The sequence below is a fragment of the Convolutriloba macropyga genome, unplaced genomic scaffold (assembly GCF_964194025.1).
Source record: "Convolutriloba macropyga unplaced genomic scaffold, txConMacr16.3 SCAFFOLD_90, whole genome shotgun sequence".
Taxonomy (NCBI): Eukaryota; Metazoa; Xenacoelomorpha; order Acoela; family Convolutidae; genus Convolutriloba; species Convolutriloba macropyga.
The window spans coordinates 275,608-288,175 of NW_027450859.1; the positions used below are offsets into that span (position 1 = coordinate 275,608).

General features: G+C 35.7%; 1 protein-coding gene across 1 annotated transcript; it reads left to right on the forward strand.

The window, feature by feature from the left end:
• The first annotated feature begins 557 nt into the window (after nt 1–557).
• On the forward strand, nt 558–9,811 carry LOC142356215 (transient receptor potential cation channel subfamily M member 2-like). The gene is made up of 5 exons (XM_075408163.1): nt 558–695; nt 1,654–1,789; nt 3,451–3,632; nt 8,783–8,915; nt 9,407–9,811. Exons 1-5 carry the CDS (start codon nt 602–604, stop codon nt 9,531–9,533), a joined length of 672 nt encoding a protein of 223 aa, XP_075264278.1. The 5' UTR covers nt 558–601; the 3' UTR covers nt 9,534–9,811.
• The last annotated feature ends 2,757 nt before the right edge of the window (nt 9,812–12,568 follow it).

Below are 12,568 nucleotides of genomic sequence, written 5' to 3' on the forward strand. Positions count from 1 at the left end.
AATCATTCGACACTGGTACGCGTTTGCATTATCTTTCAATTCTATCTGCTGCTTTTGTTTTTCAATGACATGGTTTCATTTCCAAAACGAATTTAGCCAAAATTTTCTGGAATGTCAATTGTGTCAATTGTGTCAATTGACACAATGTCAATTGTGAATAAATTTAGGAAGTTAAAATTTTCTAGGGAAGCTTTTAGAAATAATTCTCTTCCATTACGCCAATTTGGAATTGAGAGTTATCTTTTGAAGAAAAACTTTTCTCTTAGAACCAATGGCACTTATTTTCCTCATTGGTATTTTGAGACTATATATCTACGAAAAAACGGCAGCCATTTTATGTCAAGGTACCTGGTATAAATTTCAATTGTGACCTTTTTGACACTTGATCGATCTTTACCGATGCAAAAATTTAGCTTGGAGCAGTTTGACTTTTCGATTTGCATGCTTCTACGCATAATTTCTCCGCATTCACCGCATTTCACCGCAAAATTATGTACAAGTTTGAGATGAAAAAACAACCTTTCACCGCTTATCTTAAATTTTTTCCAAATATTCTTCGACCCGGGATGTTTTCAGGTATGGACAAGTGACGGCGTTGGACATGATCAAAGTGGTGGACATGTCATACTGGCAGACATACGGTGAACTGTTTCTGGAGGACCTGGACGACGATGCGGCTATGAAGCCAGGCACAGGTAAGTTATGCCCCCCCCCCCCCCAGTTACAAAGCACGTGTCATTAAATAGTTAATCATTATGTAAAAATGTGGCACGCGCGTCTGGGGGGTGCAAATAATATGCGCCCACTAAGCACGAGGGGGTACAAACGGAAAAGATCCTAAAAATCTTTTTGACGAGTTGACAAGGAATCAAGGCACAGATTCCTGTCTACATCATGATTCAAGAAGTGCCAATTGTCTGAAAAATGATATTATCAGAGCTTTGTAAACATTGCTGATCTGAGACTTGTAACTTGACTGATAAAGACTACCCTAGTCAAGTACTAGATTTTATGAAAACACCCAAAAGTTAAGGGGTGATATTTACCCAAATTAAACGGTCGAGTGCATACCCACAGTCTGTACAAACTCTTTTCGGATCTTTTCCGTTTGTGCCTCCCCCCCCCCCCCCCAGTACGTTAAGCCCCCCCCCCCCAGTACGTTAAGCCTCCCCCCCCCAGTTACAGAGCACGTGTCATTAAATTATGTAAAAATTTGGCACGTGCGTCTGGGGGGGGGGGGGGGTTGCAAGTAATATGCGCCCACTAAGCTGAGGGGGGGGGGGGCACAAACGGAAAATATCCCTCTTTTCTTGGGCTCATGTACGGTCTTTTCATAGCTATGCGACCACTAAGAGATGGGTGGGGGGTCGCAAACGGAAAAGATCCCAAAGGTGACATGCAGTTGATGTAGGGGCGCTGATAGTTTTTTGTTGATCTATTAATTCTGTTTTGCCCCCCCCCCCCCCGCCCACCATGTGTTTTTTATGACCCCCAGTTACAAATTCATGATGTTATATAGCAAGTTACTATGTTAGAAAATAGCACGTGCACCTGGGGGTCATAAAAGATTTATGCTCACTAAGCTTGGGGGGGGGGGAAACAGAATAGATCCGTTTTTTTTTTCAAAAAAGATAGTTTTAATTTTGATTTTAGACTGTACGAACGACTACACGGACGACACAGGTCTACCCCCTTGTCCCTTCCTACCCCACACTAGTGTAGTGTTTACTGCTATCTACATGGTGGTGGGAAACATTCTACTCATGAATCTTCTCATCGCTCTTTTCACGTGAGCTATCATTTCTTGTTCATCATTCTTCGTTCAAGCCTAAACACGGTTATAGAGAAAAAAACGAAGGTCAACATAAGTAGATCGATTTCATAATCTTAAAGACAAAAGTTTATCGCCATGGTCCAAACTGTAGTGCGCTCCAACTGCCGTCCAGGCTCTGTAATTTCCCTCGCGAAACACGGGTGTGCGCTCGAGGGGGTCTGATCAGAGAAAAATTTGGGTCTGGACTCAACCTGGGAAGCGTGCATTATGATCCTAGTACTAAAAACTAAGCCTAAAAACTAAACGTCTCGGGTTTTTAAAAAGTCTTAACGAAGCAATGCAAACTTTTTGTGCTCTGATTACTATTTTAAAGATGTTTCGATGAAGATGATGAAGCATGATAAATGAAGCACGTCATTATAGGGAGAAATGTCATCGGACAGGATGTTGTTACTGTTTATTTAATATCAATTTAGTTGAAAGGGGTATATATGGATATTTTAAAAATTAAATCGTCAAACCAAACCGTGCAAGTGAGCAAATGTTTCGAAATCCACTTTTGACAAGTCCAATATGATTCTGGAAGATCCATGCGCTCCTTGAGGAGTTGAGTTCTGTGAACCTCAACTCTTCCTAAAACAATCTTTCAGGATATAGCAGAGCATGTGTTGTCTGGACCCAACTTTTAGTTTAGCCTCTCTTTATCATTTTAACTCTTCAATCACAGTTGCAACTGTACTCTCTGATGTTTCTTCTGTGACAATAAAATCTGTTTTGTCGTGACTATGCGCAGTTTTTTTCAAATAATATTTTTTTCAGATAAAATATGTTAGCAGAGAACAAACAGTTTTCTGTTCCACTACTAATTACCTTTCAATCATACAATTGGGCGGTCGAATTCAAACTTTGATATCAAATTTTTGTTACTTTGGTGACGTTGGAATCAGTAAGTGGGTCTTGAGATCATTGCATACGTTTCCACAGTAAGAATTGAGTGAGATATGACAAAAAGACCTTCATCGCAAGCTTTTGCCTGCGCTGATGAGTTTCGCACGGTTATTTGAATCAGAACAAAAATCGTTTTAAATCCCAAAAATGGTTTCTTCAGGACACGCTCCTCTGACGATTGGCTTAGCTCCTTACCGCCTACTTAGCTGGTTTTTGTTGCCCAGCGGCACCAGGTGGATGTTGCAGATCAAGTCTACGCTCTAGATTACTGACCCCTCCTCCAAACGTCTTCTTCTCACTATGGAATTTTCATGTTCTGTATTGTAACGCTATGTCGAAAATCAATATGCCCCAACATAATTAATGTAATTTGGCAGTTCTTTAAAAAATGGTTGTATGTAGTAAGGTGGACTTAAAAAGAACGGTGCTCCCATGGATTAAAAATCGATAATGGTTATGTGAACAGTCTGAGTTCCTGGCGGTTTTATAGCAATTTTGTTTTATCAGCACTGATCAGACAGTGCATTGCCTGGCTATGACTTTTTCAGACACTTTATCACGTCTTGGAGGATAAAAAATCAATCACGTCTTGCACAATAAGAACTCTTTCATCTAAGGTCTTGCAATGTTAAAACCATGAGCTCAATTGAAGCTCGTCAGTGGTATATTTGGGGATAACATTAGAGATTAAAGTACAAAAAGCCCAAAATATCTCGGTATATTTTTAGTTCAATCTACGAGCAAGTGAACGAGAAGTCAACGACAGACTGGAAGAACAAGAGACTGGATGTGATTGTGGAGTACCACACCCGACCCCCCTTCCCCCCTCCCTTCACCATCCTGTACCACCTTATACTCCTCTTCAGGTGGCCCAGTCACAAAGAGGACGTCAAGAAGTCTAAGGGGCTCAGTTAGTACCAGTTATGAACATATATTTGGTCTTGAAATAGTGCCAGTTATGAACAAATTTGGGGTCTTTCCCATTATAGCCCCCCCCCCAGCTTAGTGGTCAGATTACCAATAGCCCCTAGCCCCCCCCCAATCATGGTAATCATACCATGATGCAGGGGCTATAATTTCATGGGGGGCTATAATGGGAAAGACCCCAAATTTGGTTATAAATTAGCCTCAGCTATGAACAAATTTGGTTATAATCAGGTCCGAGTAGCAGAATTCAAGCATTCTCAATTTTGGAAGGTGCTATCTCTGATTTGGGCCATTTCGTTTGATGGGAAAGGACGTTCTTTGACCCTTGAAACAACTTTTAGAGTGCGAAAAGAGAGCTCTATCGAATCCAAACTATTCTTTCCCTCTCGTTTTTTTTTGTTACATTACGGACCATCTCGTATAGATTACGAGACTTGAGAAGTCACTGGGAAACGAATCCGTCGAGGACCGCGTAGCAGTTTGAGTTCTAAGTCAGAATACTAAAGTGACTTTAGAAGAGCAACGTAACTAACTTTGAAATGAAAGTGCGGCTTTAAATCTGGCATTGTGCAGGAAAATTTGGCACTGTAGTGTGTGGCACTGCAGATTTGGCAATTTAAAACATGGACGTGAATGATTCAACAGGTCATCAATTGAATATCCTAGAAAACTTTAAAATTTGGGTGCTCAGATTTTCTTTGCTGGATACATCACAGGCTTAATTTGTTTCTTTAAACGCTAACATTTGCTCAAAAGTGGCAAAAAAAAATTTGCATCTGATATTTGTAAAAAGTGCGAAAACAGCGATAACAGATCGGCAATATTTTACTCTCAATTCATAAAATTGGGATTTAAAACGCAAAAACACGGTAAGAACAATATACAATTTTTGCTGGGTGGCGGGTCATTGTTATATGATTATATGAATCATTCTAATTGTAGATAATTTTATCTTTTATTCCACTTTCAGTTATTTGTCACTGCAATATGAAAACAATGTAATTTTTTGCATTTATATTATTATAGGCTGATTTGAAATATCATTACAGGTACCATATGTTTTTTGGATATTGTTTTAAAAGAAGAAAATTGTCTTTAAAGTGAACTAACTATGTTAGCTATTTCTTGGTAATTTTCGTCAGGAACTAAACCACTTAGAGTTAAAAAATGTTAAATTAAACAGTTGACTTTTCAAAAGGACGGAGGCACCATTGTGACCAATGGAAAACTACGTTCTTTATACCCTCTCAAACAACTGTCATAAATTAAACTGAAAGCACTATAAATCCCTTACGATTTTTTTCTTGTTTTTTTTTGTTTTATTGCGAACCTTATCGTATTGGTTACTAGACTGCATCCATGGAGGACTGCGTACCGGTTCAAGATCTAAGACAGATTTTTGAAGTGACTTCAACAGGGTTACGTAACCTGTATTTGAATCAAAGGTGGCTTTAAATTCTGCCATTGAATGCAGTAAAAAATGACTCCGCAGAGATTGGCATTATAAAACATGACAATTCAACAGCTGTGAATTTAAAATTCTAGAAAACTGGCCTACTGGATTACTTCTCAATCGCTTTATTTTTGTACTAAGATTTTGTGGCTTGATACATCACAGGATTATTCTGTTTCCGTAAATAAAAACATTTGCTCAAAAGTGGCCAGATTGCAACTTGATGCTGATATACGTTATTTTAATCCATCAAAAGAACAAGTAAAAGGAATTTGTTTGCTTTAATAATCTGACCACTCTTTTCAAATTGATACCTAAAGTTAGTGTGGAAAATTTTCTGTAACACGACGTTACATTTTGAAAAATTCTTGCAAGAAAAAAAGTTTTCTTATTGTAAGACCTGCCAGAAAAATCTGCAAGACTTAAATTTATTTTTTCAAAAGGCTTGAAGACTATGAAAGATTATCTTATTTAAGGAAGGAACAGCTTCTCACACTATGCAAAAAAATTTTGTCCTACATCCTGTTTTTTCCTAAACAATCGTAGTTGGTTTGAAAAAGAGCTCCCATATATCCCACTCTATCCTGAAACCAAGAGCGTCCAACAACAATTGAATTACCAAATGAAATAGTGAAAAAAATCATTACAAGAAGAAACAAAGATAATTCATAATCATCCTATCTCAACAATAAAAACCAGAGAATTTATTTTTATCGTTATTCTTCTAAACTGTCCTCATTTTTTCAATTTTTTCTCTTTTCTGAAAGACGTATCTTCCTATTTGGTTTGTCAAATTCATCAAGAGACACAAAACCTAAATTACACAGCATCGCTGAAACTAGTTTTTGATCAAATTTCATTGTTTAACCCCCTCACAAACACCCAATATATGATAAAGCAAACTAGGCAAAGAGAAAAACAAGGCAAAAAATGATTGGCAGTGAAAACAGAGATAAGACATAACTGAAATAGCGAAAGCAAAAATACCCTTCTGACTGGCGCCCCCGGAACGGAACATTGAAAATTATTTGTCACCAAAGCAAAGGAGGTGTGGGGCACAAACAGACTCTCGCTTTTTGATGATTCGTGCAGACACATAGTCGAATCATATTTTGACGAATTTTCAAAACTCTTCCTATTTGGAACTTAACCTAAGCACCACTCAATTGCATTTTTGCTGAAAAATAATAACGATGCTTTATTGTTTTTAGAGCCCATGCGTTTACAGCCAACATTTGAACAACGTTGATTTTTAACTGCAAATGTTTCAAGTTTGCTTTTTAAAGAAAAAGATGTGTTTTATTAGTGTACATCAATGTTTCCCAAAAAAGATACTTCAAAATTTTTTTTATGAGATCTGAGTATTTTAGTGCACCCCATCTCACCATTAATTTCAAAAATTTTTAGTGAAATTTTACAATAAAAATTTCCATAAATATTGCTTCAACTAATTAGAAAGTCATTTCCAATATGTATTGACCGGCATCAGAACAATTACTAACTCTGCTGGTTAGCTGACAGTTACCCGGTAAGCTGGCAGTTCACTGGATTTCAATACACCTCAACAAGAGAAATTTAAAACCTCACGAAAGAGAAAATTGAATGTGATTTTTTTCTGAAAAACATTGGAAAACAACAATTTTGCTGAAAATCTTAAGACAAGTTTTGGCAAAAAACAACGGCCATCAGTGTGTTTAGTAATTCTGATGCATGTCTGACCACTCGCAAGATTATATTACACACCTGCGGCCGATATTAAAATTAAAGTTCAAAAAGCTCTCAATTGCCATTTTTTGCAAGAACAATAGATCAAGACTTTAGAAGTTTAAGATTTTTCAAAGGAACCGTTATAAGAAGTGCGGCTGGACTTGTGACATAAAAGAATGATCAAATTTTCTAGTGATTCGCAACGTTTTTTTTTCAATGGGTCTGCAGGTTAAAGTTAATTTTTTTGGAATTTCTATTTAAGACCAGACTGATCTGAATTTCTTAAATTGGCATGAAAGCCTATGTCACTTGCTGTAAACCAAAAAAACTTAAAAAAAACCCTTAAAAAACATCAAGCCATATAGAAAGGCTGCTTAGCGAATTTGTGCGAATAAAAAGTCAAAATTATTGTGGTTTTTGAGCTGATAAATTTTTTTGGAGTAGTAGAAAACTGTTTAAGCATTGTTTGAAGTCAATTTTTTGTTTTGAAATTACTGCTAAAGACAGAAAAGGTTGTTATGTTATAGCTATGCTTAACCTATTTATTCACTTCCTCATGTATTTGCTCCAAATTTCTTCGAATGTTTCTGTAACGTCTCAGACAATTTGTCGGACCATTTATAAAACAAATTGAAATTTTTAGCAAATTTTGCAAACTCCAAACAATAATTTCAAAAAGAAGAAAGCCTTTTCTAATTGTGGATTAGTTTTGGTAGGTTACGCATATTTTTAGGTCACCAAATTTAGATTATTGTAGAACGGAAGAGTGAAATCAGAATGAATAGAGTTTGTGGAAAAAATTTGCATGAGCGATTGCAAATTTGACCTAATTTACATGGGTTAAGTAACGTGCTGATGTCCTCTGGTAACCTTTGCTCTGATTTTTCTTCTGACTCAGAGGCAATTCAGAAAATAATTCTGAGTTTCTTCTGATTCAGAGAAATTCAGAGAATATTGGTTCTGAATTTTGCTCTGATTGTGAGAATTTATGAATTACAATTTAGATATTGTTCTGAAATTTTTCTGTTTCAGTACTGAAAGCTAAAATTTTTCCAAAAATGCTATGATTTAGTGCGTAGAATTTTTACTCAGATTTTGATACAGTACTGTTACTCGCTAAAATTGAGGCAAAAGAAAGTTTGTGGGAATAATAGAAATGGACAGCTGACAACAAACAGGCTTCTGTTAACTACGAATTGATATTTCATATCATTATTATTATATGTTTTTCAATGTTTTTCTAGACAGATCACTTGGTAAATATGTCAAATTTTTGTTTATGCAACCTGGTGTATGGCTGGCTACTGATATCAGCTTTTGGTTTTTGTTGTTTCGAGAGTTTTAACTTAACAAAAGAAGACTAAGTTTTGTTTGGACTGTGTTTAGTATAGCTGCTTTACCTAACAGGGTATTAATAAACTAAACAACAGCCCAGTTTGGCGTAAATTTCTTCAGCCAGTCTTAAAAGGCAAGGGTAATGCTCAGAAATATTGTTGAATGATTTTTGTGGCTTTTACTAACGTGGTTTTGCACAAGAAAAAATATGCTTTTGTTGGTTTTGGAAATTGTAAAAAAAAAGATATCTAGAATAAGCTGCTACAATTTATGAAATGGTCGCAAAAATTGTGCTGAAAAGCAAAAGGACAATCAATAATGGGATCTTTTCCGTTTGTGCCCCCCCCCCCCCCCCCAGTACGTTATGCTTCCCCGTAAATCATTATCATTATGTAAAATTACTGCACGTGCTTCTGGGGGGTGCAAATAATATGCACCCACTAAGCTGGGGGGGGGGGCACAAACGGAAAAGATCCCAATAATGTTGCAAACAGAACAGCTGCAACTATTCGTTTTGGAATATACATTGTTTACAATTCTTAACATGCAGATATGCGAAGAAATTAAACTTCGCTTGTCGACACCAAATATTTTAGGGTTATTTCCAGGGTTGTTTTTTCAAATGTGGTGAATTTTAGCCCTGGATGTGAGCACTAGTCGGATGTATGAATTGCTACTGTTTGAAGAGGAAGTGAAGGAAGAGTACCTGATAGAACAGTTCAGCAAAGAAGGAATCGATATCAACAGACAAGTGGCCACACTCGCCAAAAAGTATATATGGACCCCTTTTTTCGTACCCCCTCCCCCTAAGTACCCCCCCTGGAACACCTGGGGTATTCTGTGGGCAAGTATTTCAGGAAATCATCAGAAATCAAAAACAAAAATGAGTCATTTTATCCCTCCCTTCGCACTCCACCCTCTCCCTTTCCAAAACGTTATGGAACCCTGTTCTTTACTTTAATTGCAATTATAAAGGATAATGTAAGCAAAATATATCATATTTAACGAATTTAGATCATGACAAAAATATGATATCAAAAAAAGTTTTTCAGGCAATGCGTGACCAGCAATTAATAAATTATACTCGTTGATTTCGTAGATTATGACAGCAGAATACATTTTTATCATCCCTTTTTATCATGCTCTAAATTATTTCAAATATGATATATAAAATGGTTATTATAAAGTTATTAAAAACATTCTGGTTTAAATATTACTATACCGCTGGTTAAATTCGCCTAATCGAATTTTCTCCATTTTAGCTTTGAGAAGAACGACAAGCTGATGAAAGAAAACATGGCTCATCTTGCAAACGAGTCCGCCAAGACGAACAAAAAATTAGACGAAATTGAACAGCTCTTGCGAACCCTGATTGAAAAACAACAATAAAAAACAAATTTACCCGGTCTCTCAACAATTCGCAACAATATGATTGCAAACGTCCATCAAAGAACTGTACAGAAACCTTAGATCCTTTGTTAAACTTTCATCATAACCGTAAAGTTGACATTTTTAATGTCTCTAAGACTAAACAAACTTTTATAGATATCTATCAGTTATGGAAAAAAGTTAAAATTATTTCAGATGTTTTGACACGCTGCTTATTGTTAACAAATTTTAATGAAATAAACAGAAAAATATGAATGACGAATTTGAATTTCTTTAAAGCCTTCTTTGAAAGTGTAGTTGTTCCAGAATTTAACGTTTATCTAGTCGATTGAGATGAGGAAGATAAGAGCTTGTTTGTAACAGCTGCAGTTTGATACTGCCCAGATTTTCCGAGCTTCGAAAACTTTGTAAGGCCGTAGTACGGCATCGTATTAATCTTAGATGAATACCTACTAAGTTCTTTAAATCAAGTTTTCTATGGCCCACAGTATGGATGTCCCGAGTCGAGAAATTTTCCAAATGTTATTTAATAAATGCGCTGAAATTTTTAAATAATTCAGCGCAAAATCCTTACATAATATTTCCCTGAAATGCTCTGAGCTTTGTAAAAAAGCGCCGAAACACACAGAATCTTTTAAAAAACTTCAGCTCACTTTCAACATTTTCTCGTGTTGCCTAAGTCTCGAACCCTACTCTACTGCTTGTTGGTCGTCACCCAATCTCCTGTGCTATTCATTCTTCACATTCTCCTCATTTAATTTGATTTTGATAATACTAAACCGTTTCGTAAGAAATGCGCTGAAAAAGGATGATATGCGTTGAAATTATGTGAGAAAAGCGAGGAAAATTTTTGCGCATTTTTTACCTATTTTTATCGTATTCATGCTAAAAGGTAGGAGCTTCAGTGCAAAAACCTCACTCCACAATAATGAGCTGAAATCCGCTAAAACGGTGCATCATATGCACTCAAATTTTGTACGTAATGTGCTGCCAAATGATTTTGAACATTATTTAAGAAATGTAGAGAAAAAGCGCGGAAATTAGCCAGAAATACGCTGATAATGCTCTGAAAGCTCAAAGCTTTCAGTTTCGCATTTTTATTTTTGCGTTCTGAAAATTTCAGCGCACTCAGCGCATCTCTTAAAAAATGCGCTGAAATGACACTAACATCTCGACCCGGGTACTAAGGTAATGGCGTTTTCTACTACTGAAGCTGGTTTATATGATGTCACGCTGAAGCGTTTCAAGATTAGTCAGTTTTCATGACCTCTTGGGCTGTTGCAACATTGCTTCCTATCAACGGATAGAAGTGTTGAACATAGGTGTCGAAGCTTACTCGCTTGTAGAATGAGAATTAATTTTGACAGTTCCAATGTATTCTATTTGGTAATCTTTCAGTATGAAACAAAAAGTCTCCATCTACACAGATTTTCACAGAACAGAGAAATTTTTCTTCTAAAGAATGTGGTAAGTTTTTACAAGTTTTTTTGGTGGGGGGTGTGCGGAATTTATAATCAATTCTTTTTCTCAATGATTAAAATCAGAAAGAATAGCAAAAAAAATTTTTTGTTCATTTGTGGTTCTCGTTAGTGCCGATTATAGTGTTTTCGATTAGGTAATTTTGGGCACGAGTTAGTAGGAAGACCTACAAAAACATTTCCAAGATATTGAAAAATTACCTTTGGGCTCTGAAGCAGTGCAATACAAAATAGAACATTTAGAAAAAAAAATCCACCTGAAGGAGTTGATACGTTACAGTAAAAAACACAATGATTGCATCAACGTTGTTTTGTGGAAGTAAAACGAAAAATAGTTAATCTGACGTTGCACTGAGCAGGACAGTTTTTTTTCAACGGTGCATTGTTTTTCTTGTAGAGTAAATATTTCTCAAGTTTTCTAGTTTTCTGAGAAACAACCAATAAAACGAGGAAAAAAACTCAAAACAGGATAACATTTTGTCACGATTTCCGAATAATTGTTTTGGTCTGCAACGGAATTGGAAAAGAAAACCAGCAAAACCAATTTGGCGTGGGTGCTGCGAGCTCCTCCAATCGAATTTTTTTCCTGCTGATTTTAAAACATAACATTACAACTGTTAAAAAATAGATAACGGCAAAAATGACAATTTTCTTGTGGTATTCCTAATTTAAGCATCAATATTGCAAGACTTTACATTAAACAACAGCGTTTTGCTGTTATATGATTAGACGCACCAATCTTCTTTTTGAAGAATGATAGAAATTTGACTCAAAGCAATAAAATAAATTTAGCAAAAATTTCAGTTCGCTGATTTATCAAAGATTCCATTTCCCTCCATGTGCAATCTTAATTATTTTTACGTACTTTAAGTTTGATAAGGAATTGAATAATTGCAAAAATTAAAGCGACTGTTATTTTAAATCTGCGAGTCAAATAAGAAGTATATAATCAGGCACAACAAGGAACAGAAAAGATTAAGGTTAGCGGTAATAACTGAAAATATAATGGATGCCAATGTACTTTAAAGACTTAATTCTAATTCGAATATTTTAATAAAAACTTATTTCGCATATTTTTTTAGGTCAACTATATTGGTTAAATAACTAGAGGTGACCACAATATTATCTTCTAAATTTTCTAAGTAGCTATAATCTAACTTATATAACCTCATTATCGTATTTTGTGCAATACGTGAAATTATCTCCTCTCATTCATGCGAACACTGCGAATTAGGTGACTTGAATATTTTTGATTTGCTGGGACAGAAAAGTTTTGAGAACAAAAAATCTTAATTAATGCAAAGATATATTCACAACAGTGACAACAAATACAATTTAACGGTCAAAATTTGATAAAAAACTGACAAAAAAGATTGTATTACGATTTCCTATTAATCTTCGTTACTAATTTGTTAAAAGTTTTTTAGTTATTTTAAAGAAATATTATGAATAAGAGAAAACTTGTCTTTTGTTCGCTGCTTTAACGGATGTGTCTGTTTGTTATCAATTGGCCAAGGAACCAAAAATGGGCAAGGATGAAAACAATTTATAGTCAAA